This window comes from Aquila chrysaetos, chromosome 5 (genome assembly GCF_900496995.4).
Source record: "Aquila chrysaetos chrysaetos chromosome 5, bAquChr1.4, whole genome shotgun sequence".
Lineage (NCBI taxonomy): Eukaryota > Metazoa > Chordata > Aves > Accipitriformes > Accipitridae > Aquila > Aquila chrysaetos.
Genome location: NC_044008.1, coordinates 58,970,540 through 58,993,269, shown reverse-complemented (window position 1 = coordinate 58,993,269; position 22,730 = coordinate 58,970,540). Strand labels below are relative to the sequence as shown.

General features: G+C 45.5%; 1 protein-coding gene across 11 annotated transcripts in view; it reads left to right on the top strand.

Annotated features, from left to right (window-relative positions):
* MEGF11 (multiple EGF like domains 11) overlaps positions 1 to 22,094 on the top strand; it is a 294,330-nt gene extending 272,236 nt beyond the window's left edge. For 6 of the 11 annotated variants that reach the window (XM_030015419.2, XM_030015421.1, XM_030015418.1 and 3 more), the window contains 4 exons: positions 4,912 to 4,978; positions 11,865 to 11,921; positions 18,800 to 19,006; positions 19,552 to 22,094. In XM_030015419.2, the coding sequence (XP_029871279.1) occupies positions 4,912 to 4,978; positions 11,865 to 11,921; positions 18,800 to 19,006; positions 19,552 to 19,712 (492 nt within the window). In that variant the 3' untranslated portion in view covers positions 19,713 to 22,094. Of the gene's footprint in view, positions 1 to 4,911; positions 4,979 to 11,864; positions 11,922 to 17,659; positions 17,843 to 18,799; positions 19,007 to 19,551 lie in introns of those variants that run through there. The other 5 variants (XM_030015424.1, XM_030015422.1, XM_041123312.1 and 2 more) reach the window with 4 other exon arrangements.
* Positions 22,095 to 22,730: the final 636 nt, after the last annotated feature.

The following is a 22,730-nucleotide window of genomic DNA, read 5'->3' as shown; positions in this document are numbered from 1 at the left end:
TTGCTCAGAGGGCATTCAGTGGGACCATTCACAGAACCACTCTCAGTGCTTCAATGCCAGCTCTGTATTTTGAGTTTTTGAATTGTGCATGAATGTAGGAATATAGCTCGCTTTCACAAAAAGCTGCAAAAGTTTGTGAAGAATACTCTGTATAAAGCATGAGGCTGCTGCACTGGTGTGTCACAAGCAAATGGAGGATTCTCACTTTGCGCTTTTGCAGAACACTTAATTCTACCCTCGCTCCCTACCAAAGGAGAACAGCATCGCAGCTAGAGTCCAGGTGTTTCTGGTTTCTACAGACATCATAAAAATAAATTGCTGTTAGATGTCCTGAATTTTTAAAGCCAGCAGATTCACATCTATTAAAGGAAGTTCTAAATTCTACCAAAGACTTCACATAAAATTAGAAACTGCAAAACAGAGGTCACTGGAAATGGTCTGACTGGATGTCACCCAGCTAATAAAAAGGAATTCAACCACAGAAAGCATCATTAAAGTACCTTTGACTAAAACTCGCCCAAGAAAAAGGAGGACTGCAAATACAGAATCGCTGCAGGATGGCCATCTAAAACTGAGAAACACAGGCTTGGGCCATGGAAACCTGAAGTCAGTAGTCAGGGAAGTTAATGGCAAAACTCTTATCAGTTGCTCTCCTGGAGGATAAAGGTATGATGAAGTTCCTGCCAGCGCTTCTTTGCCTAATCACCATGGACTTCCTTAAAAACCTGAGCATTGACAAATGGCATGTTGGTGATCAGCTTGTCACAGTGATCTGTCCAGCTATTTCAGATGAGCAGATAGTGACTTTGCTTTACTCATGCTAGTATCTCATTGATCTTAAAGGAAAAGTTGCCAGATATGGGGTAGTTTTAAGCAAATTGCTTAAATTACAAGCTAGGATTTTTAGTGGAAAAATTTACTATGAAGTATTTTTTACTCCAGAAAAGCAATTTTGCTTCACACTAAAAATTGAAGTATCTTCTATCTTAAAAAAAAAAAGTTAACAAATTATAGTGTGTTAAGAAATGATAGTAGCACAAAGAGACGGCTATAATCACATTTCTTTGTAATTACTGCATTCTGAAAAACTTAGAAATGTCCCCAAATCATTTCATTAAAAAAAATCAATTTTAGCCCATAGCTCTTCATGCCAAATTTTGGGTTTGTGAGCTGATTTATAAATCCTGCAAAAACACAGCTTTTAATAGAAACCCCAAGACTTTAATAAATGTGATTTAATTGGTGCAGCTGGATTGAAAATCAGCATTCATGTTATGGCTGCAAGTTTTGAAATGAAGAAAAAAGCCGTGGGCTCCGCTGATGAAAGCTGACAGTGCCGTTAGTGGGGCTGCGCTAATTTACACAGGCTGAGCATAGGGCCAGGAATGTCGGCTTCCTTCCTCTGTGACTACTTTACAAACTGATCTGCTTTTCATCGCCTTGCTGTTGCTTGTTTGCTCTGACTGCCCCATCTGTCCATACTGTGTATCTGCTGTCAGTGTTTATGTTCCCAGTTTTGGGGGAGTACAAGGAACTGCTGAATGATAAAGAAATGACTCCTGTGTTCTCAACTGGGAGATGCCAGATGCACAGCCCGTGCCAGGAGCAAGGATGTGCACTCACAGCCACTGCTCTTGGGCAATGATTGCTCTAGAAATATTGCAGACAACAAGCTTTATCAACTTTCTCTCTGCTCTGGGCATATCCTTGAGGAGAGTGGCTGGTGCAAAGGTGCCTAATGAGCTGATGACACATGTTACCTTAGTGGGAATATATAGAGACAGAAAATGAGAATGAACAGGATGAGGCACTAGATATAGCTACCATTGCGCTGCTGGTGCTGTCTGATGTGAGATTCATGGACTGTAGGGCCACAAGGGACCATTGTGATCATCTGGCTTCACTTCCCATACAGCGCAGGGCACAGAACCACCCTGAATTAATGACTTTCAAGGTCAGTGCTGGTGGCTCAGCAGCAGGGTCTCTTTCAGCCAGAGCCTGAGAGAGAAATGGGCTCCTTTCAGTGTGCTGGCATTAAGCTATCTTTGTCTGTGTGTGTACCTGTGTGTATACCTTCATATATATATATGTATGTATATATATATACGCACATGTCTCTGTGTGTGTATGGTCAGTGTATTTGTGCTATTGTGTGTCCTGAGTCTTTCTTGCAGGCTGGAGTTCAGCCCATCTGGAGTACAATTACATGCTTTGCAAGTGATGAAACCTATTTGTGTAAAAGCTTCAGCTGAATAGCTCTAAAATACTGGGCAGTTGCTTGTAGAGAGACCCAACATTTTGTGTGTGTGCGCGCGCGCGTGTGTGTGTGCACAGCCTTTTCTATCTGTGCTGTCTCCTGTGTCTCTGTGCAGTGCTCACACCGTGGTTTCCCCTGTGTCTGATTAAGCCAGGGCAGATTACATTTGGTGTAAAAACTCATCAGACCACTTTCTGCGTTCTGAATCAATGGAATTCAATCAGCAAGATTCAGTCAATGAGGGCAAGGTTTTGCCCCTGGTTGTTACAAATCTTCACCCAAATGAAACCTAGTTTCTGCGATCAGATAAAAGCTTCTAAATGTCAATGTGCAGTTTGTAATATATAGTGTAGTTGTCCTAAATGTGGTGCTCCTGGTAGAGAGGAGTATTTGCAGATGCTTTCCCTAGAGATAAGGGAGAGGCTGCAGAGCTCTGCAGCTTTATCTTCAGTGACCGAGCTTTGGGGAAGCTTGCAGAAGAACATCTGCCTGGCTGGGAGGATCCTGCTGGTCCCCATTGCCCTATTTATAGAGAAACCTTTGCCAGAGGAGATTTCCTGACCCTAAGACCTCCCCAGTGTGGTCACTACCTAAACCAAGGGGCAGAGGAGCTGCATGACTGCCCAGCCTCATGCCCTCCTCCCCTCTCTTGGTCCAGCATTTCTCTTCATGCTGTATTTCTCCACCTCCCATGACATGGTTATTCCTTGCAGGTCGTGGTGTGCTCCTTGCGGCAGACTCAACTGGCTAAACCACTTTGCTCGGTGACTGCCCTGCCCCTGAGATTGTGTCCGTGTTACATGGCACAGAGCAGCATCCCTGACTGCTACATGGGACAGCCCTTTTATCCCTCCCCTTCTGGCTGTGTTTCCTTTAAGGAAATCTCTCCAAAACAGGGTTTGGGCCATCGTGTCTCTTTGCACAGCACCCTGCACAGTGCACCTCACCCTTCGCTGGGTTCCTGGGCTGGTAGCACAACGTAAAGGTATTTGTGACCACACACTTGGGGGACGCGTGGGACTACATGTCCTGAGGGGACAGGGCCACGTCCCACTTCCCTCAGGTGGCACATGCACTTTCAGGTATTTCCAGGAGTGTTGGGGGACTCTGGGCTTCCTGCAAAGCCGTCCTCAGTGTCTGGGGACAGTGAGTGCTCTGCAGACACAGGGACAATGCGGGGCTGCTGCACCCTGAAGTGGGGTGGCTGTGGCACTGAGGGCTGTTAAATAGGACTTTGAAAGTAGGTGAAAATACCTTTGGGGTCTGGCTGTAGGTGCTGTGTGCCAGTGGGGCAATAGCCTTCAACATATCAGTGGGGTTTTTTTGTTCCTGGTCTCAAAACCCGTTACGAAAGCTAAGGAAAATTAATGAGAAATCAGGAAAAATGAAATGTTGTGGTAATTTTGAATACTTTATTTCAATTTTAACCTCCTTTATTGTTATGCATTTTCTTGTAAATACCGTAAAATAGCAGAACTGCACCCTCTGAAACAGAGGCAGGAGGTTTTCCAGTTTGGAAGCAGACACAGGAGAGCAACAATGGCTTCATAACTTTAATTTTTCAGAAACGGGGTTGGGATTTGCTCTTGAACTGACACTTCCTCAGGACCAGCTGTACTTTCAGCAGGTGTAGCTTTCAAGGAAAAAATGTCAAGGTGGAAAACTCAGCAGCTTTAGCAACTACAGTGATTCATAGACCCTCCTTGCTGGGACTCAACTGGTCACCATACGCTTTGTAGAGCCACTTTTGCTGTGGTGCCCCAGCCTAGTGGAGCCATGCACCCCCAAAATGGCAGCCCCCCTCCTTTCACTGACTGTCATAAGAGACACTCCAGCGAGCTCACTCCAGGTCCCCAAAATCCCCATCCCTCAGGCAGAAGCTGTGCTTGCCTCTTGACGTTGTTGCGCATTACCTAGCTCAAATGAGACTTCTACAAACGGCAGAAAAATCAAGAGCATATTGACACGTGCTTAATACAATAGCAACCTTCTGCAGATGGTACCACTCCGGCAGCACAGGCTCTGCCCGGCCACCCCTCTCCAGCCGCGCTGGCACAGGAGCCAGCAGCACCCTGGGCACACGGGGGTCCCAGCTGCCACACTGCAAGAGGTGTTTTTCCAACAGTAGTGTCTGGATGGCAGCCCTGGACTCCTCTCTGCTTGTGCTGGCAGATCTGCACGGGGCTTTATGCTTCATTATTGCCAATGTTATTTTCCTTGAATTGAGAGAAATCTTGTAGCCATTACATCTCTTTTAACTAAATACACAGATGTATTAGCAAATCCCCTTTGTTCCAAACGGCTCCTGTCTGCATGCTTATGTAGGTGGTTTTGATCCATCCATCTTCATTAGTTTGAAACTGCTGGCATGTCAGTCCATGTACACAGGCATTCGAGTCATGATTACCGGTTACTGAAGGAAATCTTGTATTTTCCAGCATGCTTGTGTTCATTGCTTGGTGAAGTGACTTTCCTTTGTGATTTTCCCTAATGCTAGTGAACAACTGTCAAATTCATACAGATAAAGAACTGAAATGGTGAGGCCAAGGTAGTAGTCATCTCCCATTTTTATTTGTGACATCATTGGGCTGAAGTCTTGGGTGGGAACTGTCTGTTTATTTCAGCATTAACCCATTATCATACTTTTTGAACAGCTCAGTAACAAAATCCTTGACAGAGAAACTGCAGACTGGAGACCCTACAGCTATCTGAATGAACTAGGTCAGTAAGTTTTAAACAGTTTAATCACTTTAGTAGACTTTAGAGCAATTCCAAATCCAAATCAGCCTTTCATAAAGGCATTAACAATAATGAAGAATATTGGTGGTGTCTTTATTTCACAATCAGAATTGCCAGTAGTGAAAGATGGAGAATTGAAAATTGTGTCCTTTACCACAAACCACAGATTGGGAAAGCAGAGTCAATATTCATTATAGTCTCCCTTCCTAGGTTGCTCGGTTGAAGCACTATCATCTACTCTAGAAATGTTTTCTAAGGACTAACTTGAACATTAAAAATTCAAATTTGGGATTTTTTTTTTTCATGCTGAATAAAGTTTAGCACTAAATACTGGCATCTTGATAAAACTCTGGAGCCTCTGGTGGGAGCTGGAGCGTGTGATACACCCTGTTATCTCCCAGTTAATCATTCAGTGGACATTTTTCAGGCAATTTTGAACAACCAGCCAGTGCAAACAAGCCAAGAGTGAAGTTTAATTGCTCTTTCCGAGTTTATTCTCCCTGGCTTCAGTTTTAACAGGGTTTTTAGCAGCTCTTATCTCAAAGCCTATCCAGATTTAGTGCTTTGGATGCTATTTGTTTTCCTATCTGAGCACTTGGAGTTTAGCTTGTCAGTGGCAGAAAGCATTTGCTCTTTCCTTTACTGGGATTACTAATATCTTACTGAAAATTTGCAGTATGGGGTAAAGTGCAGTATTAAGTGGTATTATGGGATTTTTAAGGTCAACTCTCTCACAGATCACGTGGCAAAGGAATTAACATAGGGCACCACCAAGCATCACATCTTGTCACTGCTCTTTTGGTCACAAACCATGCCCTCCTCCAAAGATCAAGTCTTCCCTGCATCAGGAAAATCACAAACTTGTCAAGCTTCAATGCAAAACCTTTTCCATCATTATCAACCATTGATGTTTTCTTCTGTATAATAAGCTGCAGAACCACTGTTGTGCTTATCTATACTTAACATGGAGAGTTGGGGGAGGTGAGGATTTCCAAATGCTCCTCAAATCAAGTTACTTTTCCTTTTACCATTTTACTGCTTTGCTCACTAGCTTTATTTGTTTTTATCTTGTGGTGCCCTGAACGCCCTGTGTGCCACATTTGTCCTGCATTCATGCATTTTATTTTACTAGCAGAAGCGATGCTAAATCTCTTTGCAGTAAGAATGATGTAGAAGTGATAAATACTTTAGCTAAGTCGTCTCCAGCAAAACAGTCACAATTTTTTCCAAGGCATTTTGCATCCCAGATACTTTTTTCCTTTTTTTTCTGTTTCCTTCAAAATGTCTTTTTCACGCTAATTAATAAATATGAGATATTTTCTTCTTCCCTTTCAGTATCAACACTAATGCTTGCTTATGCTAACTTTCATAATGTTGAATTCTTGCTCAGATCAAGGCCATTTTTACATGAAACTGTAAAATGTTTTCATGGTATTACTTTTATGCAAGAAAAGCTGCAGATTCCATTTATGTGTGCAAATTTCAGAAGAAAGTTAAAAACTTCCATTTTGAATTGTAAACACAAAATATAAGTCAAGCCTAATAAGGTCACATAGGGGATCTTGACCTTTAAGCTGTATCATGCATGGAAGTACCAAAGAGTTAAAGAGGTGTACCACCTTCTCATCCCACCATGAGCCTTAGTTTTTATGACACAGATGCTCCAGCTCATGGGTTGGAATAGCAGCCAAGCATTGTGCATGCCTGGATTCAATTAAAAATAGTTAAAATAGCAGTGGACAACTCCTCTGTTGTGAAATGTTATAGAGAGCAGATGTGTAAGTGAGCTAGAGGCAGGGAAGAAGACTTAAAGAGAAATTGAAGAGAAGTTCAGAATGGATGGAAAACCCTCAACTCTTCTGGTCACCTCCCTTTTTCTTCAGCCAGTGACTCCTCCAGCTGAGGCAGTGGTCTCAAAGGATAGGCTCTTTGGACCAACCAGATGAGAAAGAGCATCAGGCTCACAAAAATGTCTGCAGGCTTGTTAGAAATTGCAAGTGTCATAAATACGAATTATAGTTGGGGGAAAGGAAATTGTAAGAATATCCATGTGAAAATTAACTCGGACACTAATCTTCTAAAACCTGCAATCATAAGGAGTTTTCTTAATTCCTTTTTTTTTTTTTTTTACCTATGAAACACATTTCTGATCAAATACTGTGCTCAAAGTTGGATGCTGTCCAGACCTGTCCCGGGCTGACACCTTTTGTATTTTCAACTGTAGCATACCATCACTTTTCAGGGTCATGGCTGTGCTCAGAGTGGATGTAAGGATTCAGGGACTCTTCCGATGGGGAAAACCTTGCTTCTCGATACCACACTGGATCCAGGCTTAGACCCCCACTTTGATCTCACAGCTCAGGGAGAGCAGGAGAAGCAGCTACTCCCAAGGAGGAGGTGCTGCCTTATGCAGGAGCAGCGGCTGGCAGCTCAAGAGAAGCCAGGAGACTGTTCCTAGCAGAAGCAGAGCACTACTGCTCAGCTGATTGATGGTATCATGTCCTTTTCTGTGTGCTTGGCACCACAGCTCCTCACTTCCAAGCAATGTATCTCTATATCTGTGTCTAAAAGAGGATCAACAGAATGCTTTCTGGAAATACCATGTACTTTCTATTTGCTTGTGTATCTCATAAAGGCAATCCCACAGGTAATGGGCACATGAGTGCTTTAATTAACCCCTCTTTGATCTCCTCACTCTTGCAGGCTGCACTTTTACAGCTTTAGAAAACACCTTTTCATTGCTCACAGTTTGCATCATTGGCCTTTGCTGAGTCAGGAGTCATTCCTCAGACATTTTATTTGGAAACAGAAAGAAAGGAAGATGTTCTCTGAGGGAGCAGAGAAAGGGCTGTTCATATCGAGAGGGCTCAGGGCCAAAGGAACAGCCCATTTCAGAGTCCACCATGGTCCTTATTTCAGATGCATGTCCTACACAGTGCCACAGCAGCACAGATCAAGGAGATGATAGAACAAACACGGCAAGGAAGCGTGAGAGTGAATCAGCCTGACCCAGCACCAGCTTCCTGGGAAGAGTGTGGGTCAGAGGGCCAGAGGCTGTTAGCTATACGTGATGCTAAGAAAAACTATTTAGTCTTAACGGAGGACCCAATGTTAACTCCTATATCTAAGTCAATGTGTGTGTTCCCTCTGATATCAATGGGGCTCTCTTTGAGCCTAACAGGAAGACATTGTGTAGAAAAACATGAATCTTACATATGTGTATGCATGTCTATGCATATATACTATATATATAGAAGTAAACCTATGTATATCCACTGTACATACACATACAGTGGATCTTACTAGACTACAGGTATTTTGCCTGTTTTGCAGGACTTCGGTTGCCAGGTTTGTGCTCTTTCCAACTGGGAAATACAAGGAACAGAACAAAGCCTGTGGTTTTACTGCTGGCACATTTGCTTGTGAGCTTCAAATACCAGGCTTTGTCAGAGAGATAACCGTATCTGTTAAATGGAGTTGGAGTCTAGTAATGAGCACATTTGCACAAGTAATCCTCATGGACATGTTCTTGAGATCGGAGTTTGGGGACTCTGTGGTGCCAAGAAGAGGCGGCTTTGTCACTTGCTGTGTGTCACTACCTGTTCAATGCAGCCTAGTCCTACTAGGTTCAAGGAATGCGTTGTCTTTGCATTTTCTATTTGCTGTCTCTTGTTGCAGAACCAGAATTGTTTGCCCTGTGACTAATCTCTCTTGCTCTAGTCCAGTCTTCATTAAGCAATTGCAGAGTCCAGCTTCCAGCTCCTATTCCAAAGCAGGTCAAAAGTCCTAAACCACTTACTGAGATCAGAAAAGGTTGTTATGCTCATTAGCTTGAGTGCAGGGCACAGCGGGCTGCAGACAAAAATGGTTTTATCTGTAATGTTTTTTTAACAGCAGTCCTCAATGCAGAGACTAAAGTGTGATTTGCAGCACATCTTGAGTGACTCAAAGCTGCTTTTATTCCAGAGGACCAAAGCCACAAAGTTTGACTCAGAGCTGACTTTGCATTTCCCTCAAAGCCAAGAGGTGAGGAAAAATATTTCCAGCCGAGACTCTGATTTCACCCCAGCAGACAGTTTATCTTCAAACTTAAACCTAGACTTTCCTGAAGTGCTAGATTCCTGGCCTGTTTAGGGCTTTTCCACATTAACTACTTTTGCAGTTTAAAAAATAATGTATCCATCATTCATTTCACCTCCTGAGGAATGCAATGAATACACAAAAATGGGTCATAAACCCCACAGAATTATAACAGACATAAAAGACTAAAGGCAGAATTACAGGGAATAGTTTGGGAAGGGCTTTGAGGGGTTGTGTAGCCCTCGCAAGGCACCACCAACCCTACCTGTATCTTTCCTGGTGTATCCCACCTTTTCTTAGCCATCCTCCTATAAGAAGGTTTCTCAGTTTTCTACAGCTACACTGGAGTGAGAGAGAACTGAGGTCAGGGGTGGCAATGTGCTATTTTGCAGCTCAGTGTGGGCAAGGACTGCATGTTACCTGACTCAGAACCAGAAGTCAGGTTCACTCAGACAAGCCCTGTATTAATACAGCAGCCTGCCCTCCGGGAGGGTCTCACAGCAAGTTTGGGCTTACTCAGAGCAAGCACAGTGATCTCTGCTGCTGCAGAAGCCCTTTCAGACGTGCCTGACATTTCCAGTAGGACTGGCAGGAGCTCACGTAGAGCCGAGCTGAGGAAATATGCTCAGAAGGTAGAGTCCTTCCCCTCTGAGCCATCAAAAGTGCTGGCTGATATTGCTGCATCCTTACAGCAGCCCCAAGGCTCCAGCCTTTGTTCAGGTCTTCACAGTTGCAATGGGAACTCTTCTGTAAAGATCTGATGAGGATGCTCAGAACAGATGCAACATTCTTGTAGGAGGATGGACTGTGCAGTGAGCACAGCTAACCATTCCCTGGGTAACCTGTGTTTCGATAAGTCACTTGAATAATGGTCCTTATTCTAACCATCATCTCCTTAGTCCCCAGCAGTTACAAGGCCACTGTCCTACAGGATCACTCCTGTGTTTTTTGCTGCTTGCTTTGTCTCTAACTCTGACATGGCTGGTCGATATTTTAAAGATGCTGGGGAGGACCAGGTCATAGTCCTGAGCAAAGTTATTCATCCCCATCTTCTGAAGCCCAAGGCTCTTCCAGTGTTGCTGTTGCACCACATGAGAAATGCTGTGTCCAATGCACCTCCCCATGGGTCAGCCTGGGTCTGCTTCACTTCCCTGCCACTGCTCTCTCTTCATGGGTACAGGCCCTTTCACCCTGTAACCCTGGCTGTGTGCTCACCAGCTTCTTACCCGAGGCACCCTGCCTGTTTGCCTGTGAAGCTGGCCCAAATACTGCTTGGGCATTCCTGCCCCTGGAAGCTTGCTCAGCCCTGGCAGGAGGACCTGTGATCACCAGGGATGGCCTTTGGGAGCTCAGCTACTGGGAAAGAGAGCACCAGCCCTGTGGATGTGAGCCAAGGGGTCCAGCCTCTTCCGTCAGGACTCTGCCCTAGCACAATACAGAAGAGAAAAAAAAGCACACAGCTAATACCATCATGTAAAAGAGCTTCCCCACTATGCTCAAACTGCCCAGTCGGCCTTGCCCTCTGCATCTTCTTTCAGGGGGTGAGTCTGGGAATTGGCTCAGGACGAATGGTGGAAAATAAAGCAGGAAGTGCTCAGATGGTTTGGGGGGTGTCACTCTCGGCCAGAATGGAAAGAGCCGTGTCATAGAGAGCCTGTTGTGTACCACCAGCCCTTTTCCTGTGCTCAGGGATGGGCACTGAGAATCAGAGCAAAGGGGGTTGTCTTTGATGTGCCAGTAACACATTTATTGTCTAATTTAGTGATTTTCCTTATTTAGCAAAAAAACAAAGCTGTCATGATAAAGGGACTGGTATGGCATTGCCAGTGGTGGTGGCAGCTTTTTCTGTAGAGAGCAGGGGGACATGCAAGGACAAATAGCTGGGAGACCTCTGGGACATGCTGTTTGCAGGGCTCTTTTACCAGCTTAACTTAGTTACTTGATTGGGAATCCCATAAGCCACAAAGACATTTCTATCTCAGTAACCAAATTTGTGTTGATTTTGCTAGTCAATAAGAAATATCAGACTCTATAGTTAAAAAGATTTAAAGGCTTACATTAGATTTTCCATTTGATTGATATCTAGGATAATGTGCAGTAGTGAAGATGGAAAAGGTTCCCATCCCCTTCTATCTCTGCTTCTGTAAGGAACAGCAAGTTCTTATGGAGTTGCATAAGGCAGAATTCTTTGCTATCAGCTCTCTGCTCTCAGTTGCTGCATTTTCAGACCTCACTTAGGGACGATTGTCACATCAGTTATTGAACTGTGCCAATTTATAAGCAAAGTCATATTAGGTAATTTAGAAAGATTATACACGCCTTAGCATCTAAGACTGTGAATTAAATAACATACTATCCACGAATGAAACAAAGCCTAAAATTAGTCACAGAGTAATGTAACATAACCTGCAGACTCAAATTTGAAAGGATATGTTTTAGGCTTCTTTTACTGATCCAATCCAGTGTTTCAGTAATGAACGTGTCGGCAGATGATTTTTTTTTTTCTGTTCTCCTGATGGATAGCTGTTCTTGGTAATGAGCAGTACCCTGCTTCAGGAAAGCCCTCCCTTCCAGGGCAGCTCTTAAGCATATGCATAATTTTAGGTGTGCACAGAATCCCCACTGAAGCTGAGTGCAATGCTTACAGCTGAGGATGTGCTTAAGAGCCTCCCTAAATGAGGGCCTTGATGTACAATTTAGAGGAAAGAATATATGCTGCTCAGTAGTCAAAGCAATCCAATTTACATAAATATTTATTTGTTTTCCATTATATATCATTTTTATGCAGGTGCTTGTGGGATGGATAGACGTCAGAACACATACATAATGGAAAAAAGCTTCAAAGGTATGGTATCCAGTGCCTGCAGTCACCCTGGCAAAGAGTTTGAGGAGGGTGTCGTAGAAGAGGTGAGATAGGAGACCTGAGCACCCGGGAGAGTGGCCGTGCAGAGACAGAAAGGGACAGAGCAATTACCTACAAAATATGCCTGCGTGGCTCAGCTGGCAGCACTCTTGACTCCGAGCCAGATGACTGGGGCCCATGAATTATGGATGCAAGTCTTTACAAGGCCGTAGGCTCCTGCCTCGGCAAAGCAGCATAAGACAAAAAGGGAGAGCTTTGCTGCAGGGACAGGAGGTGCAGGTGGAGCTGTCTGGCCAGGGGAAGCTCTTTTAGGACTTATTAGCCATCCTACAAGGGCTTTCTGGCGGCAGTTGCTGATGACAGACTGGTGCATTTGCCTGCTAAGTTGTGGCTCTGTAAGGCTCTTAGCCATCCTGAGCTTAAACAAAGCCACTAGAAAACAAGCTGACCCTGCTATATGGCCTTTGCTGAGAGAGATTTATAACAGAGCTTGAGAAAAGACCTCACTCAGTACATTAACCAGTCACGCTGGCATGAAGCAATTAATGGGCATTGACTCCAGGGCAGTTCTAAAAAGGGATCATAGATGAGTCATGAGCACAAGGCCCAATGATTTTAGATTTCAGTCGTCCTCCAGGTTTACATTCAAAATATTCCAGTTATGTATGGACTACAAGACCACTCGGCACAGTGGTCCCCACAAGCTCCCGACTGACTGGGCTGGTGTTTGGCACGCTGAACTTGCAGTCCAGAAGCTGGAGCAAAGACTCTGACTCATTTGGAATAGGCAGGTTTCAGGCTGAGATCCTTGATCAGAATTCGAGGGTGTTGTATCTGTACACACCAGCTGGGAATGTCCCTCCATCAGCCGAGGAGATAAACACTGCACAGCCTCTTTCCATAATGTCCTTGAGCTGGTATCGGCTGAGTAATGGGGAAAATGGTACCTTCACACAGAGCTGGTTTCAAGACACCCACTGGTCTGCTATGGCTGAGGTGTTACAGAGCAAGACCTTTATCTGAACTAACAAGAAATATTGAAAGCTAGTCCACACGAAAAGCAATGACCAGCTTATAGCCAGGCCTAGAGAACGCTAATCACTTCATAGCTGCTGTTTACAAAATAAAGTTGTATAATATTTACAAAAACATCACCTTACCACACAGAATCACCAAAGGAAACCAATAATCTGTGACCAAGTCTTTCTCAATAAAGCTAAATTTAAAATATTAAAAGGATTATGTATGTATATTTGTCTCAATCCACTGGTTTCAGCTACCTCAAAGATTCTCTTTTTCAGAAAAAAAAATCTTTATTATAGCATAGCTAGTTGTTCTATTTACATAGAACTATTAATTTCAAGATCAGTTTAAACTAAATTACTGTGTTTACAAACTGCTTTAAACATACACACAGTAGGAATTCCTATCCATAGACACAATCACACGGAGAGTGCGGTACCAGTGTGAATGAGAGAAAAAGAACTACAGTAACAGCAAATTGTGAAATGTATTTTTTTTGCTTCTACATATTTTGTTTATTATATAGGATGTGAGCCATGTTCTTTACAAGTTTATCTCCTTATGAATCGAAAAATCAGACCTAGAAGCCACGTCAGGAAAGTTGCTGTGTTCTTTGTGGCTGCTCAGCTGCTGCAGACAGGCATGGCTGGCGCTGGCAAGGGCAGAGTGCCGGCAACACAGGAACACACCTGACTTCCCAGGGATTTTGGGTAGCTAACCTGCAGGCAGTTTGCAGCAGAGATTTCTCAGAAGCATCTGCCTTTGGATGGCTAAAGGTTTCCAACAGTCCAGTCTGAAGGTCAGTTTCTGGGTTCAGGCAGCCCTGGGGCTCTGGCAGCAGTATGGGCACTCCAGTCCCAGATGAGTCTCCTACCAGGAGCTGAGTGACGTGCCCAATGCTCAGTGCGCAGTGCTCCGCACGCTGCCAGGTCTTGTGTTGGCCCTGACTAGCCAAATTCATCCGAAAGATGGAGAGAAGGCATCTGCTAAGGTGGGTCATTCAGATAAAAGAAATTCCCAGTCCCAAAATTTGGATTCTGTCAGCAAAAAGGCTTGGCAGGCAGGTGCTTTGCTTTTATATACTTTTAGGCACTTTAAAGATGATGTCTTTTCCCATCAGTGTCTGCTAGGTCTAACTGCAGAAAGCCTGCCCTGCAGTTGAAAATCCACTTTGGTGCTCCTGACCCCAGCCCAGGGCGTTGCATGGGATACACTGCCAGGAAGGGGCATGGGGGTCCTGTGGCTTGAGGCTGAGTTCATGCTGTGTTGGACCTGGTCGGTCACCTGCTTCCCCCAGTTCTCCTCTGAGGAGACCAGAGCCCCCAGCTCCACAGCCCCTGCTCCACGCTGGCCTGGCTGGAGGCTGTCCACAGAGCAGGGCAGCCAGGAGAGGGATGTCCCTTTTGCAACCTGCCACTAGAAATGCAGTGGCCGTGCTGCTAGTGGAGGCCGGGGGCTCAGGCATGGCCAGTTTGTGTTTGCCAGGGTCACCCACAGACAAGCCCAGCTCATGTTGCAGTGTCTGACAGCTCCTTGCGCTGGCAAAGCAGCAGGAACCCTTCGGGGCAGCGAGGGGCTGGATGCCGCGGTGCCGGCTCTGAGCCCCGCGGCACGTGGTGACAGTGGTTGAACAGTCACAAGGTTTTCAGAGCAGTTTCTTTCCTGTGCATGGTGTTCAGTGATCCTATTTCCAAGCTTCTCCTTGCAGCTGAGTCCTTCTCTATTTTTTAGGGTGGGTTTTTTTTTTTTTAAATGAATGCTGTTGCACTAGTGGAATAATGTGACCTCAGGCACTAACATTTTAAGGAAAAAAACCCCTACGCTTTGCACGATAGCCAGCAAAATCCAAGCAGTTAGAAACACTAATGCATTTACCTCAGGAACTGGGGGCTTGGTTCAGTGTGGTTCACTTGTTTGTTGTACAGGAATGTGTCCCCACAACTGTGTCACCCTCTGAAAAGCAGCAAGAAGCTATTGCTATGTTACTGTCCTAGCAGCAGCAAAGGTTAGCCAGGATAATGAAAGCAGCCAGAATGGCACGCTACACTGAATGACATCCATAAATGTGATTAAATAGTAGGAGAGCATGTTTTACCTGTGTACATCATATTTCCTTAGCACTTCAAATGTGGCAGTAGGTACTGAGGCTTGTCATTAGTATGCCAGAGGATATTCAGGGCAAAAGAGAGGAACCTGGTCTGTGGGAGGGACAAGTACATTTCCAGTCCCTGGTAACAAAAATAAAACCTCCTTCAAAGGTCTGGTGATTGGTATCCAGGCAACACAGAAGACAGGGACTTCAAAATTAGAGCACATTCCCCATATTTCTCTAGCGTGTCCAGCTGATCAGCTTACACTTGCTTACAGCAAGTGCCAGCGCTGCTGGTGGCAATGCCACAGGTCGGGCTGAGCTTTGCACTTCCATGAGAGCTCGACCCTGTGGGTACATGGGAGGATGACAAGGCAGCATTGCCAGAGCTCACACATGGCCCGCAGGGTGAATGGGCTGAGAATTTCTAAATACATTTGTTCTGGGGTAAATTAATTCATGAAATGAAATTTGACAATTGATGCCAGACTTTTTAATTATCCCCAAATTACCTTAGTAAAAAAGTAACTGAGATGCTTCCACATCCTTTAGAGTTAACTCTCTGCGATCTTGCGCATAATGTGTCTTGTGGGCTAATGACTCCCTGGTGTATAGCACGTTACCAAACATACGCTGGTGCTCCATAAATTGTATTGTATCTAGAGCAAAGGGTCTAATCCCTAGCTAGACACAGAGTTCCCATTTCCATCAGCAGGAATTGGCTCTTAGGCGTGCTGTTTCTCAATATCTTCTGGGAAGAGGCAGTTCCTGGGGGAGGCCAAATGAGTCTGGGCAGCCCAAGTGGTATTTTGCTGGTCTTCCCTGGGAAGGGAAGGGCCAGTGCTGTGGCTACAGCCTGAGGGACACCTGCCTGGGAGGCAGTGTCAGCCCTAGCAGCAGTACAGGTGAATTTTAGCTTAGGAAGATAAAAGTAGCTGAGTTGGACTTAATAAAATATATGATTTGCTGGGATTTTTGCCTATGCCAGCTCTGATGTGCCCACTTCCATAAACAAAACAGCGCTGACCCACGCAGCTATTTACCTGCGTGCTACAGCACCGCAGGAGCAGGACTTCTCACGCTTCCCCCTTTTCACTGTAGTAGCCAGCAGTCTTTTATAATCTACATTTTATGAATCAAAACCCAGCTCTGTTTTGATTTGTTCCCTCCCAGCCATGGTGCTGACAGGGAGTGCTTTGTAGTGGACTCTTGGGGTGCCAGCAGCCCCACGCTCACACATGGAGCTTGCTTTGCCCTCTTGTCCTCACAGGGTCTGAAAGCCACATGGACCTATTCATGCTGCCCACTTTTCTAACTCCTGCCTTTCACCCCCGTGAGCATCTGCTCAGCAGCATGGCTTGAGGCAGAGAAGCAAGTTTGTGACAGTCTTCCTGTCCTCTTGCCCCAAAATTTAGAGCTGGCTTATTAAGGGCTGCCCAGGCTCTCCTGACGAGCACTACATATTCCTAGTAGGCACCAGAAGCTGTAACTTGCTGGCAGGTGAAGCTGAGGGGGTTTTTTTGGCTAAGAATGAACTAAAAGCCTCAGGGCTGAGTCTCCGCCCCTCATCGGAGCTGTGTCCCTGAAGTAGTGAGTGCTTCTGCACTGGCGTCAGCTTGGGCAGCGCCAGGAGCTTTCAGTTCCTTGCCCGCATGAGACAGTTCACCTATGTACAACCTTCCCAGTGACTGAAGAATGGGGCCCAGTCCGTATGGCACAGATATTTTTAGCCTAAAGATTTTTATTACAGGATTTGTTAGTCTTTATCTATTGTCTCCTCACCTTTAAACACTAACGGATCCTGGACTGTGTGGCACCTTAATTGAAGCCATATACATAGCAAAAGCTATTAACATAGAGCTCACTCATGTGTGGAAGCCATTGGACTTGCAGGGTCGCTCCGTCACTCATTAGAAGGACAGGACGGGACAGCTTTTCACTGACTTGCCTGTACTGGGATGGGGTTGGTAAAGCTGGAGGGCCAAACCCTGCTGCCAACAGCTGGGTAATATTTGTGTTGCTTTGGTTCCTGGCTCCTGTGATGTACCAAAACAGATGTGTTTCACTTTGAAGCAAAGGCATTGTTAATCTCACCCAGGCTGAAGTCAGATGAGGACTTTCTTAACTTTATTACTAACTAAACATTGCACTGGTGCCAGGGCCTCTGCCAGGCCTCATGTCCCTGATGGTCCCAGCATGGTCCAGCTGGTCTGCTTTGGAGCAGAGCTTCCTACCAGGCTGGTTTCACTAACCCTGAGAGCTGAGGACTCTAACGATTTGCCCATACCACTGAAATTGGAGGACAGAAATGCAATAGCTTGCTACAGGCTGCAGGGCAGGACCTGACACCTTGCTCGGGATGCCTGCTCAGTGCTATCCCCCAGCTGAGCCAAGACGAAGGACACCAGGCGCGGGGGCTGATGGACACACACACACACAACCCCAGAGCTGATGGAGGGAGCATTGCACCATAGAGTGAAGCAAACCTCACAAGTGAGTTAGCAGGACGGGGCGGATAGGCACAGAGACGAAGTTTGTAAAGGAGAAGCGATATCTTGTTGTCTGTCTATTTCTTAACCTGAATTTCTCTTTTTGTCTCCCATACTAGATAGCGGGGGCAGCTGGGATTGCAGCTATTTTGCAAGTCCCGCTATTTCACCGGGAGTATTTCATATATACCAGGATCTGCCTTTGTACTGTAACCCAGCACAAGAAAATGCCTCATCTTTCATTGCATCGCTCTAATTCTAAATTAATGGCACTGCCCAGCAGGATGCACACAGCAGCAATGGCACGTTCTTGAATGTCAATGTTAAGACCTATTTATTCTCTATTGTTTTTTTTTATTTTTAAAGCAAGACTGGCCCTGTACCTTGCAGCAGGCTGGCACACCCCAGCCAGGGTCACCGGCAGGGGAGACCAGTGGTTACAACTCTCATGCCAAGCTTGTTCTCCCCGTGTAGCACCTCCTCCGTCACCATCTCCTGTTTTCTCCAGCCTAGGGGAGAGGAGCAGTAGATGTCTACAGCGATGGCGGGGGGGAAAGCAAAGCAAAAGCAAGGCTCCAATAGAGGCTTGTCCCCCCTGCGGAAACCCAAGTGTTCCCCACTAGCAGAAGCAGCCTCCTCACAGTCTTAATGGCAGAGGGAATACGAAGAAGTCGGTTTCTCCTGGTGCTGGATAGCCCCAGAAACAGGAGCGCTTGGAGGACATAGGCGCATACTCTGCACTGCTGCAGTTCTAAAGCCTACTGGAAATGTTTTGCATTCAAACACATGGCATTTGATGTTGACCAAAGCCCCTGGGACACTAACCCTGTAGCTGGCCCAGTAGGCCAAGTACCAGCAGAAGGTCCTGCTTGCAGAGCCGACTCACCACGGCCACGTGCATGGGTCTGCGGATCGGTGGGGCAGAAGGAGCGGGATTAAAATGTAGCTCCTTGGGAATTAGGGGGAGGGAGGGAAAGGACTACCACCTCAAATTAAATATTGCAGTAAATGACAACTAGAACTTTTTACAGCAAAACCTTCAGTATTGAGCAGGTTTTTATTTCTTTCCTGCTAGTGAGTTGTGGATGCAATGGTCTGGACACACCCAGAGCACAAGCGTTGGGTGTCTGTGCTGGATGCTTCAAGGATCTTCCTTACCCCCTGCCCCCCGTCCCCCCACCCTTCCTGCAGAGGTTCAGTTGCAACTAACCTAAGCAAGCTAACAACTCTAACACTCCCACTGCACTCTTGTTTTGCAGATTATATGAAAGAATCTGTGTGCAGCTCCAGCACTTGTTCTCTGAACAGCAGCGAAAACCCATATGCCACCATTAAAGACCCCCCCATTTTAACATGCAAACACTCCGAGAGCAGCTACGTGGAAATGAAATCGCCTGGTCACAGGGAGTCCCCATATTCAGAAATGCCACCTTCATCAACAGCCAATAAAAACATCTATGAAGTTGGTAAGCGGGGCAGGTGGCAGAAGGTCTCTTCCAACAGTTGGTGCATTTATTGTAGATGCTGATTGGTTTTTTTTTCCCTTTCCTGACACAAGTAGCATGGACTTGGCACGGTGCAGGGAGGCTGGGGGAAAAGGCCTGTGCATTAGGATGTTCATTTTGGGGACCTGAGTCCTGGGTGGGGGCCTGTGCAATGGTGGTGGATGTGAGCGTGGTACAGCACCAAATTGCTCCTCCAGCCCCAGTGGAGGAAGGCTGCAGTCCCCTCTTTATGCTCTTGTTCTAAACTGCTGCAAAGTCCAGCTACAAGATTTTGAAAGCACAGAAATGTTGGTCTTTTGAAGACATTATCTGCAGGGCTTTTGGAACTGCCTGCCCTTGGGTCTTGGTCTGCCCCATGTGCTCCCTCATGTGCTACCAGTAAAGCTGCAAGGGGCAGAGATGGTTTGGGAAGCTGATGTTCTGTGCTTGTGACAAAATACATGAGTAGAGTAACTAGTTTTGGGAGCACTGCTAGTTACTGTAACCCATTTTCGTTGCTTCCCCAGAGCCCACTGTCAGCGTGGTCCAAGACGCCCGTGGTCGGAGTGCCAGTTACCTCCAAAATCCATACGACCTGCCTAGGAACAGTCACATTCCTAGTCACTACGACCTCCTCCCTGTAAGGCACAGCCCGACACATGGGCCATCTTGGAACAAGCAGTCTTAAAGGGATGAACTTCACTGGTGCACTGTGCTGCAAACACAGACTTCGAGGAAGCAAAAGAGAAGACAATCCTTTTCTGCGCTGCAGGATGCTGACGGGACTTCAGACTGTCTTACGCAAGGACGTAACGTAACACAACATCAGCTTGGGCCAACTGCTGCTGCATGATGTTATTTATAAAGACATTTTTATATGGGTAACAAGAACTAATGAGAACCTCCTCCACGTGTGACTGGAGTACATCACCCCAGGAAGGTGTCTACATGCTCCAGGCAAAAACTCTCCATGGCATGTATTCTAACCCTGGCTTTGCTGTAAAATAAAACACAAAAACATGCTAAGTAGAAGGACTCACAGATGCACATTTCTACCAACTGCATCAAGAAACCTTTTACTGTTAGGAACAAGGTGACTAGGAATACACTGGAATATATTTTACATCTTTGTCATGGAAATAGACATTTTTCTGAACGAAAGCAGGGAAACTTGTCATTTCACTGTCTGGAAACCTCATTTACTGCCATCACCATGTGCAACCTGTGCAGATCATGCTTGCTAATTAGCACCGAGATGTTCATCTTTATATTCAGTACCAGGGTATTTGAGTAGAGGAATATTAACACAGAGACATTCTGTGCAGTTTTTAAAATGTAACATGTCTCGGCAAATGTCCATTGATCTTTGCTAATGACTTCAGTTTCAACAATGAGTCTCACACCCAGCTTACCACACTTTTAACAAGCTGCAAGATACTTTGACTGGCACAGATAGGCTTTAATTTTCCTTATACAGGTTCTATTTTATTAGATAAATCTACAGATTTGTCAGGCAGTGTAAACTGATGCACCTTCATTTTCTTCCCTGGGACGCTGCAGGTTTGCACAGACTAAACCTGGTTTGGTTTCCTTTCCTAAAGCTAAGGCACGTCAGCTTCTCTAGACCATCTTTACAAACCATCTCATCATGACTCACTTAACAGCATGCCATTTATGACACCCTTTAATTTGATGTGCATTACCATGTAGTGCAACTTTATCCGTTGATGATTTTACCTGAAATGTCATTAAATTGAGCTGAAACTGGCTTTTCTTTTTCAGCAGCTGTTTGTGAAGTAATTATCAAGGGGTTGGCTCATGGTAAAGTTTTGGACTGAGCCACCATGATTTTTTTTTTTTTTTAATCTTTATTGACCTAGAAAGTAGAATATTTGCCGTTAAGCAGTTCCTTGTAGATTTTGAGCATGAAATAGTATTGATTCTAAGTATGTAATTTTATTAGGCAAACATGGAAGTAGCAAGTTGATTGCCTCTTAAATATAAAAAAAAAATTCTGTTGCACATTCGCCAGTCTGACGGAAGTAGAAGAGAATGAAACCAGCACCAAGCAGTTGCTCAAAGCATGATCACTCGTGTAACCTGCTGGTCTAGGGGACTGGTAAGAGGAGCCTTTCAGCTCGGAGGCAGCAGCTTGATCCTGGCTCCAAGTCACACCAGGCGTCGGATCACTTGGAGCACCCTGGTGGGGCCCAGCCTGTGTCCCCACAGAGGGGCTCAGCCCTTGCCTCGGGGATCGAAGCCCCTGGCACAGCAGTACCGAGCCGCCGGCAGCCTGCCCAGCACCCCTGGGCACCCTGCCGCAACACGCTCGCGTCAGGGTGTGGGGAGCCCCAGCATCGCGCTGCTGGAGGACCCAGGACCTCGCCGGGTGGTCGGGTTGGTTCTGAACCCCCCTGTGCAAACCAAGAGTTTAGCAGCAAGACAGCCGAGCTGAGCCCAGAGATCCCCCAGGCTTCCAGAGCAGCAGATTTTCGTGTTGCAGGATAATGCCTAAGTAGTTACATGAATGCTGCATGTGTGCATGGGGGCAATGACTGATCAGCAATAGTAATTTTATTTTCCAGGAAAGCCTTATTTGAGATGTAAGTAGGCAATTATTTTGTAGGGCCAGTAGGAATATATTTTATGTACATGAATAGAAAGACTTACCTCAAAAATATCAAGAGAAAGGCAGTTTGATATGGAATAGTCTTGTTAGAGACCTACCTTGACACCTAGCACAAGCAGTCCCAGCTGCCGGCCTGACCAATGTTTGTGTGTCACTGTAAAGTTTGTGATGAGACTCCAGAGAGCAGAGATGTGCTCAGTTTGTTTTTTTTTTTTTTCAAAGCCGGATTTTCAAACCAAATGCAATGATGTGCATAGAGCTTAACAGGAAAAAAAACAAAACAAAACCAACAAAAAAAAGTACCTTCTTGTATATTAGCATTAGCTTAAGAAATAGGCATCAAAATGGCAATACTTTTTTAAGGCAAGACAGATTTGTAATATATTTGTTCACTGTGCAAAGGTATCCTACCTTGTACAAAATAAATTTAATTTCTCTCAATGTGTATTTCTCAAACGTACTCATTTGCAGACTAAACCTTCCAGCCTGTGTTCAGGACCAAGCTCTCCAGGTGATGGGGCTGGTCACGAAGGGGCTGTCCCCCTCAACAAAAAAACCCACAGGCCTCAGGCTTACAAGCCAGAAGTTGCAGGATTTCTCAGAAAACACAATGCTGTAATTCAGACTGCAATTTGGAGTTCATTTCGAGTAAGGCCTAGCTTTAAAACAAAATGTAACTGGCTCTGTACATATCTTTCTCACAATTCTTCAGCAGTTTAACCTTAGTGGGTCTGAGCAAGAGACCCCGGTGACGCACAAACCCAGCCGGAGAAGCTCCCACACACCTACAAAGAGCAATCTGGGGCGAAAGCCAACACCAGGCCTCTCTCCAATTTTCATGTGATGCACTTCAGTGCGTGTCGTGACAGTGCTCTGCGCCGCCAGCGGGTTGTTGTGCCTTCAGGTGGACACGCTGGAGGATACAGGCCAGCGCAGTTACCCTACTGCACCCAGCAGTGAGGAGGCAGGACACAGGGCAACCGTCTCAGCAGGTCTGACAGCGCTCCCAGGCAGCCTAACCAATAAATCACGAGCACAGATTTGCAGCAGAAACACCTTCAGGATTAACAACTCCCA